The sequence below is a fragment of the Ranitomeya imitator genome, chromosome 2, assembly GCF_032444005.1.
Source record: "Ranitomeya imitator isolate aRanImi1 chromosome 2, aRanImi1.pri, whole genome shotgun sequence".
Taxonomy (NCBI): domain Eukaryota; kingdom Metazoa; phylum Chordata; class Amphibia; order Anura; family Dendrobatidae; genus Ranitomeya; species Ranitomeya imitator.
Window position 1 is genome coordinate 348185201 of NC_091283.1, and position 18442 is coordinate 348203642.

Below are 18442 nucleotides of genomic sequence, written 5' to 3' on the forward strand. Positions count from 1 at the left end.
TGTACGAGGTTTACGGAGCTGAGCCGTGTGTGTACAAGGTGTACGGAGCGGAGCCGTGTGTGTACGAGGTGTACGGAGCAGAGCCGTGTGTACGAGGTTTACGGAGCAGAGCCGTGTGTGTACGAGGTGTACGGAGCAGAGCTGTGTGTGTACGAGGTGTACGGAGCGGAACCATGTGTGTACGAGGTGTACGGAGCGGAGCCGTGTGTGTACGAGGTGTACGGAGCGGAGCCGTGTGTGTACAAGGTGTACGGAGCAGAGCCGTGTGTACGAGGTTTACGGAGCTGAGCCGTGTGTGTACGAGGTGTACGGAGCGGAGCCGTGTGTGTACGAGGTGTACGGAGCAGAGCCGTGTGTACGAGGTTTACGGAGCAGAGCCGTGTGTGTACGAGGTGTATGGAGCAGAGCTGTGTGTGTACGAGGTGTACGGAGCGGAACCATGTGTGTACGTGGTGTACGGAGCAGAGCCGTGTGTACGAGGTTTACGGAGCAGAGCCGTGTGTGTACGAGGTGTATGGAGCAGAGCTGTGTGTGTACGAGGTGTACGGAGCGGAACCATGTGTGTACGTGGTGTACGGAGCGGAGCCACGTGTGTACGAGGTGTACGGAGCAGAGCCGCGTGTGTACGAGGTGTACGGAGCGCCAGAGGCGTATCTAGGGTTTCTGGCACCCGGGGCAAGAATTCATTTTGGTTCCCCCCTCCCCCCAGGACATATGCGATTTGCACACTTAGTCATGTGCCCACGAGCTCCTCTCCCTAATGCTCTCAATGTTCAGTGAAAAACAGAGAAGCAGAAGAGAAGCTCGTTGTGACAGGACCACAAGTATGAAAGTCACATATGAGTGAAGTGTCCATGTGACGACTACTGGAACCTGCAGAGCTGAATCCTGACATCGCAGCTTCTGAATTCTCACAACTAATGCACTGCACACATTTAGGATTCTCCCTTGCTGGTGGACAGTCAGGTCAGCACAAGCATGCGATTTGTATACTTCTGACCACATTCCGACTAGACGAGCCCGGCCTCGCTCAGTTCATTTTCATTGACTGGGGCCACACATGTCTAGTCAGCATGTGACCGCATGTATGTAAATCGCCAGCACGACAGATTCCTGACCATGTGCAGTGCGCACTCTGAGAAGTCAGAAGTCTGCAGTCACAAAGAATGACTGCAGACTCATTACAAACCCTTTTAATGCTCCTCATATAAATAAAAACATGAGAAATAGTTAGTATCACAAATAACATTTACATCCAGGTACCTTATAGATGACGTCATCTCTGGAGTCGTTCTCCTTCTTTTCTTCATCTTGTCCAGACCCCATGATGAGTTTTCTCATTCACAGCCGTCTCTGCAGACTTCCATCTTCTCCGCTCTTTTGCAGAAAATCTCCACATGACGCCCTTAAAGATACAAGTGTCATTATAATGCTCCTGAATAAAAAATTGCCCCCACTATATCACTATATTGTCTGCACAAAATATGACCCCCACACTGTCCCTCTTATGGTACATGCTCTTCACACTGATCTCTCCTTTCCATACCGGCCCCCTCTTCACACTGTCCTCTCACACTGTGTCCCCCTATAGGGCTCAGTATTTATACTGTACTCTCATCACACTCCCCCCCCCCCTCCTTGGTATACTGTCCCCTCCTGGCTGTGCCCTTACACTGTCCCTCCATGCTATGCCCCCACTACTCAGTTTCTATTCTGTGCCCAATCACTTTTCTCCCCCCATACTGTCTCCTCACACTATTCCCCTCCCTTCTCATACTGTCTCCTCTCACATCCCCTGTTCACCATACTGTCTCCTCATATATTTACCCCCTCACTTTCTACACTGCTTGCACACCTGACTCCCCATACTATGTCTGCACACATCCCATCACTCTCACTCCCTGTACTCTGTCCACATACATTTTTCACATCGCTACTCATACTGTGTCCACATACATTCCCCCGTTCGCTCCTCATACTGTCTGCACCCATCCCCCATACTGTTTCCCCAGATATGCCCCCCATTCCCCAGTACTGTTTCCTCATACATGCCCCAATTCCCATGTACTGTTTCCTTATACATGCCTCCCATTCTCCTGTACTGTTTCCTCATATATGCCCATTATTTTCCTCTACCCCACCCCATCATTGCTCTCTTCACCACCTCCATATTTTCCTTCACCACCACTATCGTTGCTTTCTCCCCCACCACCCCATAATTTCCCATTCTACAACCTCCATCATTTCCTCCTTCCCCAGCACTCCCATCATTGCCCATTCCACCACCTCCATCATTTCCTCCTTCGCCTTTTCCACCACATCCATCATTTTCTCTTCCCCCACCATCCCTATCATTGCTCTTTCCACCACCATCATCATTGTCCTTTCCGCCACCATCACCATACTTGCCCATTTCACCACCTCCATCATTTTCTCCCCCTCCAATATCATCAGTGTGCTTTCCACCACCACCATCCTTGTCCATTCTACCACCTTCATCATTTCTTCCCCCCTCATTATTGCCCTTTCCACCACCTCCATCATTTCCTCCTCTCCCACCATCAATGCATTCTCCCCCCACCACCATCATTGCCCATGCCAATTTCCACCTCCATCATTGCCTCCCCCACCCCCATCATTGCCCATTCCACCACCTCCATCATTTCCTCCCCCCCATCCCCATCATTGCCCATTCCACCTCCATCATTGCCCATTCTACCACATCCATCATTTCCTCCTCCCCCTCCATCCCAATTATTGCCCTTTCCCCATCAGCCCCATCATTGCCCTCGCCTCTCCTCCCCGTACACACACACACAAAACCATTTACCTCTCTGCACATTCACCCACAGCATTACGCATGCACACGCACACACAACACCTCTCACCTATATATACACACACGCACAACACACACACAGCACATCTCACCTCTATATATACACACAGCACCTCTCTATACAGACAGACACACACACACACACACACCTCTATATATATATATATATATATATACACACACACACAACCTCTCACCTGTCCACACGCTCTGCCGCAGCATCTCATCGCCTTCCTCTGACACAGCCGGCCGCTGAATGATGACGTCATCCAGGAAGACAGATCGCTGCAGCTCCGCTGATTATTTCTCTTGTAGGCAGCGGAGCTGCAGGGATTTCTCCCTGCACGTCGCAACCACCCTGCAGGGGCCCCCTTCGATCTCCGCTGGACCCCGATGCAGCCACACAGGCTGCACATGCGGTATGTCTGCAGATGTTGGGAGCCGGCGCGCTGCAGCTTCTCTGTGTGGCTGTCAGCTTGACAGCCAGCACAGAGAACAGCTGACTCTCAATCCGGGGGGGCGGCAGAATGCAGCCGCTGGGGGAGACAGTGTGGACCGCCAAATTAGGCGGCCCGACTGCGCCCCCCTGCCGGCTGCACCCGGAGCACATGTCCCGGCTGCCTCCCCCCCAGATACGCCACTGTGGAGCGCAGCCGTGTGTGTACGAGGTGTACAGAGAGGAGCCGTGTGTGTTCGATGTGTACGAAGGGGAGCTGTGTGTGTATGAGGTGTACGGAGAAGAGTTGTGTGTGTACGAGTTGTACGGAGCGGAGCCGTGTGTGTACGAGGTGTACGGAGCGGAGCCGTGTGTGTACGAGGTGTACGGAGCAGAGCCATGTGTATATGAGGTGTGCAGAGCGGAGCCGTGTGTACGAGGTGTACGGAGCAGAGCCATGTGTGTACGAGGTGTACAGAGCGGAGCCATGTGTACGAGGTGTACAGAGCAGAGCTGCATGTGTACGAGGTGTACGGAGCAGAGCTGCGTGTGTATGAGGTGTATGGAGTGGAGCCACGTGTGTACGAGGTGTACGGAGAAGAGCTGCATGTATACGAGGTGTACGTAGAAGAGCCGTGTGTGTACGATGTGTGCAGAGTGGAGCAGCATGTGTACGGAGCAGAGCCACGTGTGTTCGAGGTGTACGGATAGGAGCTGTGTGTGTATGAGATGTACGGAGCAGAGCCATGTGTACGAAGTGTACAGGGCTGAGCCGCGTGTGTACAAGGTGTATGGAGCGGAGCCATAAGTGTACGATGTGTACAGAGAAGAGCCGCGGGTGTGTGTACGAGGAGTAAGGCCGGCGTCACACTAATGTATTGCATCCGATGCAAGAGCATCGGATGCGATATGCTAATGACCCTCGGCTCCTGCTCTGCTGCGAGCAGGAGCAGAGTGTCATGCTCTGTGCTCCGAGCCTCTCGCAGAGAGCGGATCGGAGCACAGCTGCGGAAGAGGCAGAGAAACTAATTTCTCCATCTCCTCCATTGCTGGGGTCCGCGTTTAGCGCACATCACTCGGATGATATGAGTGGTGTGCGTTGTCTCACTCGCACCCATAGGCTTATATGGGTGCGAGTGAGCCGAGAGTCGGCCGAGTGTCCGTGACAATCGCAGCATGCTACGATTGTCTTGGACCGAGGAAAACGGCCGACAAAAAAAAAAATAAAAAATCGGCTGCTGGGAGCTGCCCCATAGTGTAACATTGGTCCGAGTGCAATACGATTTTTTTATCGCATCGCACTTGTCCGTTTAAGTCGCCAGTGTGACGCTGGCCTAAGGAGTGGAGCCATGTGTGTATGTAGCGGAGCCGGGTGTGTACGGAGCATATGTAGCGGAGCCATGTGTATCTGTCCTTCCCATTACTTTGCTATAATTGCTGTCCCTCCTGTGTCTTCTCCAGGAGACACAAGAAATACAATCCCACCTCGTCCCCCCGATCTCTGTGCGGCCCCTCATCTGCTCATCGCTCTTCCTACAATGGAGAGAAGCGCAGAAGCTGCAGGTCCTGGAGCAGTCGGACAGGAGATGGTGGGCAACGATGGCCTGAGGGACGCTCGCACCTCCCGAATTACAGAGCAGAAAGAGGGTGAATCCGCTCCCCTGGCCGCACCTCACGCCGCACTAATTTACCATCTATTTCTACCCCGGCACGAGGAGATGTCAGTGGGGGGCGGTGATTATTGCATTATTCCTACATTTTTTATGACTTTCCTATTTGATGCAATTTTGGTGCAGATGTGAAGCCGCGTTTAACACGTTTTTTATAGGACAGAAAAGCTTTGATTATTCACTTAATAAAGGATCTGCAGTTTTTTACATGTGTTTTTTTAGGCTCCACTTAGAAGCCTCTAGAGAAAATAATGATCCATAATCTCACAGTTCAGCAGCATCTTGAGATGCAGTGGGCGAAGTATTCATTTATTTGGGCAGTTAAATAAAGCAAAATATCTGAGCAAAAAAAGCCACAGAAAAAACGCAGCATTCACCACACATGTGAACATGGCCTAACTGCAACGTGGATGTGATGTCATGAAGTCTCAGCCTTTGGTGCATTTGAACTGTCCAATTTTGGTGCATTTTTTTTATCTAAATGCTACTAATTTATAATTTATGCTACATGTGATTATGGCCCCAGCGTTATTTTTATTACATTTTTAATGGGTTTAATGAAAAAAAAATCAATCTCCATTTTTTTCGGCATTTATCGATCACATAACTAATCTGATTGCCGTGTTGTGCAAGTCGTTACAGTCAAAAGGACACAAATGTCTTATTTGCTGATTTGTGATGTTTATTATTTTTTTAAAAAAAGCATGTTTAAAATGAAATTATTGTAATTGTTTTTCAGTCCTGACGAAGGACTGAGATCCGAAACGCGCGTCGGGGTGCGCCTTTCCGGGACCTGGCTGACCCATTATTTACAGGTATACTAAATATTACGTACACTCCCTTCTCATTGTGCTATATTGGCCATATTGGCCTTTGGCTCTTGCTGTGGTATTTGGGCTGAATTGAAGCCGGACTGTGGCAGCCTCCTCCTGTCTTCTGACAGCATTAACATCCCATGCAATACAACTGCACAAACGCCCAGTTATTCACATATGACCACTCTTGGCACTTCCTGCATATTTTAGCTTAGTTGTACATTGCCACTAATTTTGTATGTGGTAGGTCTATGCACTTTTTTGTGGCAGTTATAATTCAGATGGTCCTTATATAATATTGCACATTGCACTTTTTTTGCACTATACACCTTATGGCATATTACAATATGCCATATTAATATATATTTTTTCATATGAATTCCTTCCCCTTCTTTTTTTGCACCTTATATTGCAGTATTGCACGTAATTGTGATCAAGTAAAAATTCTTTGCACATATTGATAGGTATATGTAAATTTTGGGCCATATGGTTAATTATATTATGTTTTAATATGCTAGATTAATATAATTTTTAGATATACAAAAAAACTTTTATTTTTTTGCACAATTATATCTTTGCACTTTATATTGCAGCTTTGCAGGTACATCTGGTAAATGTGATTAAGTATTCTTTGTTATATTTTGCACATATTACAACACGTCCATGATAGGTATATGCAATTTCTGGGCCATATGATCTTAGCTATTGACATTATTTTTAGGGGTGTATGAACCTGTTACTCTATATTTATATACTTTTTGTGGGTCAGCCTATACCATTTTTTTATTTTGTTTTAATAATTAATAATATTGTCCTCTTGTGCGCACATGTTTTGATTTTTATTATTGTTAATATTTGCCAAACTATATATAATAAAGACATCCTTATATTTATATCCCTGCCTGGTGGCTTTTTCTTGGATTGTTCCATATATCGGTTGTGGTTGTTCTCCTCTGGTACGTTGGTGTCTCTCACACTTCCTTCTCCACAGGACACTAGCCACTGACACTAGTATATATATTCTATTTTATATTGATACTATCATTTATTGGCATTCAGTGATTGGTATACCTGTGGTTGTTACTTAATCGTGTGCACATAGCCTTAGGCCTGGGATCAGACATGCGAGAAACACGGCCGAATCCCGCATGTTAATACCCGGGACTCCCGCCGGCACTCCGGAGCAGGGCGTGCGGCCGCATAGCAATACATGGAGCCACACGTTCTGCTACTGAGTGCCGGCGGGAGTCACAGGTATTAACATCTATGTGCTGCCACTGCTTGAATGCAGAATGAGGACCCTTTCATTATTGGATCTAATTGTAACATCCAGGCCAGTGCCCCTCTGTTTCCACTTCGGTCACAGAGGTGACTCTCATTCCCAATTAGAATATGTGCGCACGATCCGTAAACGCTGCGGGTTGGATGCTGCGTACTTGTGCAGTGTCCAACCCGCAGCGTCCATCTATTACAGCATAGTGGATGGGATTTCAAGAAATCCCATGCCCACTATGCTTTCGCAGACGCCTGTGGCTCACCCTCGGAGACGGACAAGCGGCGCATCTTTCCAAACTGCAGCATGTCAATTTCTCTTGCGGAGATGCGAGTCTCCACAAGAGAAATTTCACCCGTACAATGTATTGGACTCTACAAATCTGCACAGTTCAGTGAACACATGGAGATTCACCTGCGTTCAATAGCCGGCAGTGCTTTGGACTCCAAAGAGCGTCCAAAGCGCTGCCTGTTACGGATCATGTACACATACCCTTAACCCCTCTTTGCCATCCGACGTACTATTCCGTCCATGTGACCTGGGACTTAATTCCCATGGACAGAATAGTACGTCACATGCGGGGGGAGCGCGGCTGATTGCAGCCGGGTTTCAGCGGATTCTCACAGCTGACACCCGGCATTAAGTGTCAGTAGCGGTCACGGACCGCTCCCAGCACTTTAACCCACAGAACACTGCGATCAAACATGATTGCAGCGTTCCGGAGCCGGCAGAGGGGCTGATAGCCCCTTTGCCTTTGGATCGGAGACCCCGAGCCATGACACAGGGTCCCGATCGCTCCCATGGTAACCAGATGTCGTCATGATGACATCCGGGTTACCAGAACTGAGAGACTTCCGGTCATGCGCAATGCATGTCAGGAAGTCTCTGAGGTCAGTGTGCACGGAGTTCAGCTTTGACAGCTTCTATGGCAGTGTTCCCCATCTCCGGTCCCCAAGAGCCACCAACAGGTCATGTTTTCAGGATTTCATTAGTATTGCACAGGTGATAATTGCACCACCTGGACAGGCAAGAATTCAATAACCTGTGCAATACTAGGGAAATCCTCAAAACATGACCTGTTGGTGACTCTTGAGGACCGGAGTTGGGGAACACTGTTCTATGGCATGCAGATGTGCATGCCATATAAGCGATCAGCCTGCACAAAATGAGTGTCCCATAGTGGGACAAACAGTAAAAGTTAGGATGAATTTAATTTTTTTTTTTTAATAATAATTGTAAAAATATTTTTAAAAAAATCAAAAAATCAATATTTATTCCATCAACAAATAAATATTTGAATAAAAAAATCTAAAAAATAAAAGTATACATATTTAGTATTGTCGCGTCCTCAAGGACCTGACCTATAAAACTATCCCACTAGTTAACCCCTTCAGTGAACACCATAAAAAAAAATAAACAAGGCAAAAAAAAAAATGCTTTATCATCATACTGCCGAACAAAAAGTGGAATAATGCACGATCAAAAAGACTGATATTAAATACCCATGGTACCGCTGAAAATGTCATCTTGTCCCGCAAAAAAGAAGCTGCCAAATAGCTCCATCACTGGAAAAATAAAAAGTTATAGCTCTCAGAATAAAGCAATGCAAAAACAATAACTTTTTATATAAAATAGTTTTTATTGTATAAAAGAGCCAAAACATAAAAAAATGATATAAATGAGGCATCGCTGTCATCGTACTGACCCCAAGAATAAAACTGCCTTATCAATTTTACCAGATGCGGAACGGTATAAACGCCCCTCCCTTCCCCCCTCCAAAAAAAAAGAAATTCATGAATTGATGGTTTTTGTTCATTCTGCCTCACAAAAATCGGAATGAAAAGTGATCAAAAAATGTAATGTGCCCAAAAATAGTACCAATAAAAACGTCAACCCGTCCCACAAAAAATAAGACCTCACAAGATCCTGCGGGCCAAAAACATGGAAAAATTATAGCTCTCAAAATGTGGTGATGCAAAAACTATTTTTTGCAATAAAAAAAGCATCTTTTAGTGTGTGACAGCTGCCAAACATAAAAACCAGCTATAAAAACCTGCTATCAAACCCCCCTTTATCACCCCCTTAGTTAGGGAAAAGTAATAAATTAAAAAAAGTATTTATTTCCATTTTCCCATTAAGGTTAAGGCTAAAGTTAGGATTAAGGTTACAGTTGGGATTAGGGTTAGGGTTGGGATTAGGGTTAGGGTTGGGATTAGGGTTAGTTTGTGGTTAGGGTTATGGTTCGGGTTGGGATTAGGGGTGTGCTAGGGTTGTAGTTAGAATTGGGGGTTTTCCACTGTTTAGGCACATCAGAGGCTCTCCAAACGCATCATGGCGTCTGATCTCAATTTCAGTCAATTCTGCGTTGAACAAGTCAAACAGTGCTTCTTCCCTTCCACGCTCTGCCATGCGCCCAAACAGTGGTTTACCCCAACATATGGGGTATCAGCGTACTGATTTTTTTTATTGTCACGCCCGGGCGCTATTAACTTTATTGAAACACCTGGGGGTTCAAAGTTCTCTCCACCCATCTAGATAAGTTCCTTGGGGGGTGTAGTTTCCAAAATGGGGTCTTTTGTGGGGGGTTTCCACTGTTTAGGCACATCAGGGGCTCTCCAAACGCGACATGACGCCCGCAGATCATTCCATCAAAGTCTGCTTTACAAACATCACTCCTTCCATTCCGAGCCCTGCCGTGCACCCATACAGTAGTTTTCTCCCACATGTGGGGTATCACCGTACTCAGGACAAATTGGACAACAACTTTTGGGGTCCAATTTCTACTGTTATCCTTGGGAAAATAAAAAAATTAGAGACTAAAGATCACGTTTGTGGTATAAATATGATTTTTTTAATTTTCGTGCCCGTGCGTTATAAACTTTAGTGAAACACCTGAGGGTTCAAAGTTCTCACGACACATCTAGATAAGTTCCATGGGGGGTCTAGTTTCCAAAATGGGGTCACTTGTGGGAAGTTTCCACTGTGTAGGCATATCAGAGGCTCTCCAAACGCGACATGGCGTCCGATCTCAATTCCAGCCAATTTTACACTGAACAAGTCAAATGGCGCTCCTTCCCTTCCGAGCTCTGCCATGTGCCCAAACAGTGGTTCCCCCCCCCCACATTTAAGGTATCAATGTACTCAGGACAAATTGCATAATAACTTTTGGGGTCCTGTTACCCTTGGGAAAATTAAAATTGGGGGTGAAATAGGGATTTTTGTGTACTCACCATAAAATCCTTTTCTCCAAGCCATTCATTGGGGGACACAGACCGTGGGTGTATGCTGCTACCAATAGGAGGCTGACACTAAGTTATACAAAAAAAGTTAGCTCCTCCTCTGCAGTATACACCTTCCTGCTGGCTCTCAGCTAACCAGTTCGGTGCCAAAGCAGTAGGAGATCAATAACAACATAAAGTATAGCATGTCAAATTATATATGAGAGTATAGCATGCCAAACTATAAAACAAGCACAAGCTAATAGCAGGGTGGGAGCTGTGTCCCCCAATGAATGGCTCAGAGAAAAGGATTTTACGGTGAGTACACAAAAATCCCTATTTCTCCTTTGCCTCATTGGGGGACACAGACCATGGGACGTCCCAAAGCAGTCCCTGGGTGGGTACAACATCAGATCAGTCCCTGTGTAACCGCTACTTACCAGAGCGCTACCGCGGCCTGCAGAGTCCGCCTGCCCAGACTTACATCTGCGGAAGTCTGGGAATTATAGTGCTTCAAGACTGCATGCGGACAGGACGATCCCTGTTGTGGATTCTGTTTTTGGGCTCCCTCTGGTGGTTACAGATGGTACTGGGTGACTTGTGTTCTCTGCGGTCTCTGTTGTCCACCTGTTCTATCAGGATATGGGAGTTTCCTATTTAACCTGGCTTTCTTGTCATTTCCTCGCCATTACATGTGGGGGGCTGCTATTTCTGTGGGGTGTTTCTCTGGAGGCAAGAGAGGTCTTTGTTTCTTCTAATAGGGGAAGCTAGTCCTTCGGCTGGCGCGAGACGTCTAGAATCATCGTAGGCACGTTCCCCGGCTACTGCTAGTGTTGTGAATTAGGTTCAGGATCGCGGTCAGCTCAGTTTCCATCACCCTAGAGCTTGTTCTGTTTTTTTTTGTGATTGTCCTTTTGTGATCCCCTGCCATTGGGATCATGGCAGTATCGCCGGCCCGAAAAGTGGTAATCGTATTGGCTGAAGTAGGAGGAAAAGTAGTCTGAGGAAGTTTTTTTTTTTTTCCCCTTCCCTCAGAGTTTGCTGCCTAGCCTTAATTGCAGCCTGGCTGCGTCTTACCTCCTCTTAATCCTTGAATGGCTCTGACCTCAGCTGTTTATCATGGACGTCCAGAGTTTGGCTTCCAGCCTGAATAATCTTGCTGCTAAGGTTCAAAATATACAAGATTTTGTTGTACATGCTCCTATGTCTGAACCTAGAATTCCTATCCCAGAGTTTTTTTCTGGAGATAGATCTAGTTTTTTGAATATTAGGAACAATTGCAAGTTGTTTCTTTCTTTGAAATCTCGCTCCTCTGGAGACCCTGCTCAGCAAGTCAAGATTGTAATATCTTTCCTGCGGGGTGACCCTCAGAATTGGGCATTTGCATTGGCACCAGGGGATCCTGCGTTGCTCAATGTGGATGCGTTTTTTCTGGCATTGGGTTTGCTCTATGAGGAACCTAACCTAGGGATTCAGGCTGAAAAAGCTTTATTGGCTCTCTCTCAGGGGCAAGATGAAGCAGAAATATATTGTCAGAAATTTCGGAAATGGTCGGTGCTTACTCAGTGGAATGAGTGCGCTCTGGCTGCAAAATTCAGAGATGGCCTTTCTGAGGCCATTAAAGATGTTATGGTGGGGTTCCCTGCGCCTACAGGTCTGAATGAGTCTATGACTATGGCTATTCAGATTGATCGGCGTTTACGGGAGCGCAAACCTGTGCACCATTTGGCGGTGTCTTCTGAACAGGCACCTGAGACAATGCAATGTGATAGAATTCAGTCCAGAAGTGAACGGCAAAACTATAGGCGGAAAAATGGGTTGTGTTTTTATTGTGGTGATTCAGCTCATGTTATATCAGCATGCTCTAAACGCACAAAAAAGGTTGATAAGTCTGTTGCCATTAGTACTTTACAGTCTAAGTTCATTCTGTCTGTGACTCTGATTTGTTCATTATCAGCCATTTCCGTCGATGCCTATGTGGATTCAGGCGCTGCCCTGAGTCTTATGGATTGGTCATTTGCCAACCGCTGTGGGTTTAGTCTGGAGCCTCTGGAAGTCCCTATTCCTTTGAAAGGAATCGACTCTACACCTTTGGCTATGAATAAACCTCAGTACTGGACACATGTGACCATGCGTATGACTCCCGTTCATCAGGAGGTGATTCGCTTCCTGGTACTGTATAATTTACATGATGTCTTAGTGCTTGGTCTGCCATGGTTACAAACTCATAACCCAGTCTTGGACTGGAAAACGATGTCTGTGTTAAGCTGGGGATGTCAGGGGGTTCATGATGATGCACCTCCGATTTCTATCGCTTCATCTACTCCTTCTGAGGTTCCTGTATTTTTGTCTGATTATCGGGATGTTTTTGAGGAGCCTAAGCTCAATTCGCTTCCTCCTCACAGGGATTGCGATTGTGCTATAGATTTGATTCCTGGCAGTTAATTTCCTAAAGGTCGTTTGTTCAATCTGTCAGTGCCAGAGCATACTGCTATGCGGGATTATGTTAAGGAGTCCTTGGAAAAGGGACATATCCGTCCATCTTCGTCTCCTTTGGGAGCAGGTTTTTTTTTCGTGGCCAAAAAAGATGGTTCCTTGAGGCCTTGTATAGATTACCGTCTTTTGAATAAGATTACGGTCAAATATCAGTATCCTTTGCCATTATTGACTGATTTGTTCGCTCGCATTAAGGGGGCTAAATGGTTCACTAAGATTGATCTTCGGGGTGCGTATAATCTTGTGCGGATTAAGCAGGGTGATGAGTGGAAAACCGCATTTAATACGCCTGAGGGCCATTTTGAGTATTTGGTGATGCCTTTTGGACTTTCTAATGCTCCTTCTGTCTTCCAGTCCTTTATGCACGATATTTTCCGTGAATATCTGGATAAATTTATGATTGTGTATTTGGATGATGTTTTGGTTTTTTCTGATGACTGGGAGTCCCATGTTCAGCAGGTCAGGAAGGTGTTTCAGGTCCTGCGGGCCAATTCTTTGTTTGTATAAGGTTCAAAGTGTCTCTTTGGAGTCCAGAAGATTTCTTTTTTGGTGTATATTTTTTCCCCTTCTACTATTGAGATGGATCCCGTCAAGGTTCAAGCTATTTGTGACTGGACGCAGCCTACATCTCTTAAGAGTCTACAGAAGTTCTTGGGCTTTGCTAATTTTTATCGTCGTTTCATAACTAATTTTTCTAGTGTTGTTAAGCCTTTGACGGATCTGACTAAGAAGGGTGCTGATGTTGCTGATTGGTCTCCTGCGGCTGTGGAGGCCTTTCAGGAACTTAAGCGCCGGTTTTCTTCTGCTCCTGTGTTGCGTCAGCCAGATGTTTCGCTTCCTTTTCAGGTTGAGGTTGATGCTTCTGAGATTGGAGCGGGGGCGGTTTTGTCACAGAGAAGCTCCGATTGCTCGGTGATGAAGCCATGTGCGTTCTTTTCTAGAAAGTTTTCGCCCACTGAGCGGAATTATGATGTCGGTAATCGGGAGCTTTTGGCCATGAAGTGGGCATTTGAGGAGTGGCGTCATTGGCTTGAGGGTGCTAGACATCGTGTGGTGGTCTTGACTGATCACAAAAATCTGATTTACCTTGAGTCTGCCAAGCGTCTGAATCCTAGACAGGCTCGTTGGTCACTGTTTTTCTCCCGTTTCGATTTTGTGGTTTCATACCTGCCAGGTTCAAAGAATGTGAAGGCGGATGCTCTTTCTAGGAGTTTTGTGCCTGATTCCCCTGGAAATTCTGAGCCCACTGGTATCCTTAGGGATGGGGTGATTTTGTCGGCTGTCTTCCCAGACTTGCGACGTGCTTTGCAGGAGTTTCAGGCGGATAAACCTGATCGTTGTCCGCCTGAAAGACTGTTTGTTCCGGATAATTGGACCAGTAGAGTCATCTCCGAGGTCCATTCTTCTGCGTTGGCAGGTCATCCTGGAATATTTGGTACTAGAGACTTGGTGGCCAGGTCTTTTTGGTGGCCTTCCTTGTCGAGGGATGTGCGTTCTTTTGTGCAGTCTTGTGAAGTTTGCGCTCGGGCTAAGCCTTGCTGTTCTCGGGCCAGTGGATTGTTGTCACCTTTGCCTATCCCGAAGAGGCCTTGGACGCACATTTCCATGGACTTTATTTCGGATCTCCCTGTCTCTCAAAAAATGTCCGTCATCTGGGTTGTGTGTGACCGCTTTTCTAAGATGGTTCATCTGGTACCCTTGCCTAAGTTACCTTCCTCCTCTGAGTTGGTCCCTCTGTTTTTTCAGAACGTGGTCCGTTTGCATGGCATTCCGGAGAACATTGTTTCCGACAGGGGATCCCAGTTTGTGTCTAGATTTTGGCGGACGTTCTGTGCTAAGATGGGCATTGATTTGTCCTTTTCGTCTGCATTCCATCCTCAGACGAATGGCCAGACGGAACGAACTAATCAGACCTTGGAAACTTATTTAAGGTGTTTTGTTTCTGCTGATCAAGATGACTGGGTTACCTTTTTGCCGCTTGCCGAATTTGCCCTTAATAATCGGGCTAGTTCCGCTACCTTGGTTTCTCCTTTCTTTTGTAATTCGGGGTTTCATCCTCGTTTTTCCTCTGGTCAGGTGGAGCCTTCTGATTGTCCTGGAGTGGACATGGTGGTGGATAGGTTGCATCAGATTTGGAGTCATGTGGTGGACAATTTGAAGTTGTCCCAGGAGAGGGCTCAGCAGTTTGCTAATCGCCGTCTCCGCGTGGGTCCTCGATTTCGTGTTGGGGACTTGGTGTGGTTGTCTTCTCGTTTTGTTCCTATGAAGGTCTCTTCTCCTAAGTTCAAGCCTCGGTTCATCGGTCCCTATAGGATCTTGGAAATTCTTAACCCTGTGTCGTTTCGTTTGGATCTCCCGGCATCGTTTGCTATTCATAATGTGTTCCATCGGTCGTTGTTGCGGAAGTATGAGGTACCTGTTGTTCCTTCGCTTGAGCCTCCTGCTCCGGTGCTGGTGGAGGGAGAATTGGAGTATGTTGTGGAGAAGATCTTGGATTCTCGTGTTTCCAGACGGAAACTTCAGTATTTGGTCAAGTGGAAGGGTTATGGTCAGGAGGATAATTCTTGGGTGGTTGCATCTGATGTTCATGCTGCTGATTTGGTCCGTGCATTTCATAGGGCTCATCCTGGTCGCCCTGGTGGTTCTCGTGAGGGTTCGGTGACCCCTCCTCAAGGTGGGGGTACTGTTGTGGATTCTGTTTTTGGGCTCCCTCTGGTGGTTACAGATGGTACTGGGTGACTTGTGTTCTCTGCGGTCTCTGGTGTCCACCTGTTCTATCAGGATATGGGAGTTTCCTATTTAACCTGGCTTTCTTGTCATTTCCTCGCCGGCGATCAATGTAATCAGTGTGTCTTGTTACCTCTGCTTTCCGCTTCTGTGATCATCAGGACAAGCTAAGTTTTTGATTTTCCTGTTCCACGTTTTGCTTTGTTTTTGTTTTAGTCCAGCTTGCAGTTATGTGATTCCTTGTTGCTGGTTGCTCTAGTGGGCTGATATTACTCCTCATGTTCCATGAGTTGGCACATGAGTTCAAGTAATTTCAGGATGGTTTTTTGTAGGGTTTTTCGCTGACCGCGCAGTTCACTTTTGTATCCTCTGCTATCTAGTTTTAGCGGGCCTCATTTTGCTGAATCTGTTTTCATTACTACGTATGTGCTTTCCTCTCATTTCACCGTCATTACATGTGGGGGGCTGCTCTTTCTGTGGGGTGTTTCTCTGGAGGCAAGAGAGGTCTTTGTTTCTTCTAATAGGGGAAGCTAGTCCTTCGGCTGGCGCGAGACGTCTAGAATCATCGTAGGCACGTTCCCCGGCTACTGCTAGTGTTGTGAATTAGGTTCAGGATCGCGGTCAGCTCAGTTTCCATCACCCTAGAGCTTGTTCTGTTTTTTTTTGTGCTTGTCCTTTTGTGATCCCCTGCCATTGGGATCATGACAGATCCCGCAAGCTTGCAGGCGTGCTTTATCGCCTGGTACCTAGAGCCCAAGAAAACCTCGATCGACAGAGTGGAGTGGAGATAGGCTGACGTCTAACCCGGAAGGACTCCTGGATGGTGAAACGATTCCACCAGGCTAACATGGCTGATGAAATGGCTAAACCCTTCCTGTAACCATGAGGAAGCCTTCCTCTGACCGTCAGGAAGTCCAAATAAGGTGTCCAACATTCGGAAGGACGCCGTGCATGATACGTACCTACTTAGAGCACTCACTTCGTCCAGAATATGGAGAACCCATCCCGTTTTGTGGACTGGTGCCAAAAGAGATGAGGGAAGAACGATGCCCTCGTAACATTAGGAATACAATACCACCATGGCAACAAGGGACGGGGATGGCTTGAGGACAACCTTGCCTTGATGGTAATAAGGAAAAAAGTCTGAAAGAACAGAGCGTCTAGTTCTTGTCAGGATGACGAGATTGCAGAGAAAATAGGGGCGACCTTCCCTGATAGTAAAGTCTGTCCGGATCAAAAAGGAGTCTACTGTAAGTCTGCCAGGATCTTTTTTTTTTTTACTCTTTCGGGCATGCGCAGTCTGCGCTGCCCTTCGAACTTACAGCCCAGGTGCCGGGGACGTTCATGAAGGAAATGGAGGCAGCCCACGGAGGCACTGAGTGATGGCAGGGAGGCGTTTGTGTCAGGGGAAAAGACATGCCCCCTGATAAATTAGAGATAAGAGGAACAAATTATAAAAACGATTATTTCAGCGTTGGCAGGGACACCAACTAAAAGAGCCACCTTGACAAAGTGCAGCATTAGTGCCGGATAAGGTGGCTCCTACAGTTAAAAACGCCTGGGGGGGATGACAGGTTCCCTTTAAGGTCCCAAAGTTGTAATGGTATGTGAAAGGGAAGGACCACGTGGAAATTCCCTGCGAGAGAGTCCCTACTTGCAGTTTTGTTGCAATAAGACGGAAAAGTACTAGGTCCGCAAACAAAAAAACAAACGTGGTCCGTGCGGATCTCCCAGGACCACTGGTTCCCTTCCTGCTTCCAAACGACTCTCGGAAGTAGGAGAAGGGGGGTTATGGAAACTGGTACCACGGAAGAACCAGAGCATTCAATGCAATGGCTTTTGGATCTTGAGGCCGAACCATGAACACGAGTACATTGGCGTTCAGTCTGGACGCCATTCGATCTACATCTGGAGTGCGCCAGTGAGGGCAGATCTGATGGAAGACTTCCGGGTGAAGTTCCCACTTGAGGCGGGACCCTGATGGCTGAAGAAGTCTACCGCTCAGAGATCTACTCCTAGGATGTGTACTGCCGAGATCACCGAATGATAGATCTCGGCCCATCAGAAAATGAGGTACCTCGTCCATGATACCTGACCGTGGGTACCTGCTAGATGGTTGACGTATGGCACAGCCGTGGCATTATCCAATTGAATTCGGATGGGGTGACCCGCCAGAAGGCAGAGGACCTGATGTAGGACTAGCCGTATCGTTCGGATCCCCAGAACAAAGATAGGGAGAAGAAGGCTAGCATCGGTAGTCACTAATAATCATTGAACTGGAAGGAATTCCCCTAGATGAGGAAGAAGCTCAGAGACTACCCTCTGAAAGCCTGATTGACCTACAGAAAACGAGCGGAGCGAAGGAAACAGCTTCCATTGCTGTCACCATTTTTCCTCATGACCCTCCCAGCAAATCGAATGGAGTGAGTGATCAAGTAAGTGAGTTCTGAGTTGAAGGGCCACGGCCTTGTCTCAAGGGAGAAATACCAACCCTCTGGAAGTGTCCAGGATCATCCTCAAAAAGGATATCTGCTGGGCTGGAAAAGAGGAAAAAAACCTGTCTAGATGAAGCTGCCAGCCCAGGAGGCCAAGGGTATAGCAATTGATATAGACGACTCAGCGTAGTCCTGGAAGAGCGGCTAGAAAGTCGACCATATAGGGCAGGACGACCATGCCTCTTGGGTGCAAGAGGAACATGACGGCCGCCATGACCCTTGCGAACACTCAGGGTGCGGTAGCAAGTCCGAAGGACAAGGTCGTGACTTGAAAATGCTGTTTGCGAATGGAAAAGTGAAGGACTTTTTGAAGAGGGGAAAATAGGAATGTGAAGGTAAGCACCCCGAATGTCGGTGGATGCCAGAAACTCCACCCTTTTTCCGTTGAAGTAATGGCTGAGCGAAGGAACTCCATCCGAAGAGGGAGGACCTTGTCCAGCTTGGTAAAGGTTTGAGGTCCAGGATCGGTCTTA

The 18442-nt window shown here is 47.1% G+C and overlaps 1 protein-coding gene across 1 annotated transcript in view; it reads right to left on the minus strand.

Annotated features, from left to right (window-relative positions):
• Window positions 1-18442, minus strand: part of LOC138663749 (zinc finger protein 665-like) — an 80537-nt gene that overhangs the window by 15644 nt on the left and 46451 nt on the right. Inside the window, exon 8 of the mRNA XM_069750078.1 lies at window positions 4874-4879. Within this exon, the coding sequence (XP_069606179.1) occupies window positions 4874-4879 (6 nt within the window). The remainder of the gene's footprint in view (window positions 1-4873; window positions 4880-18442) is intronic.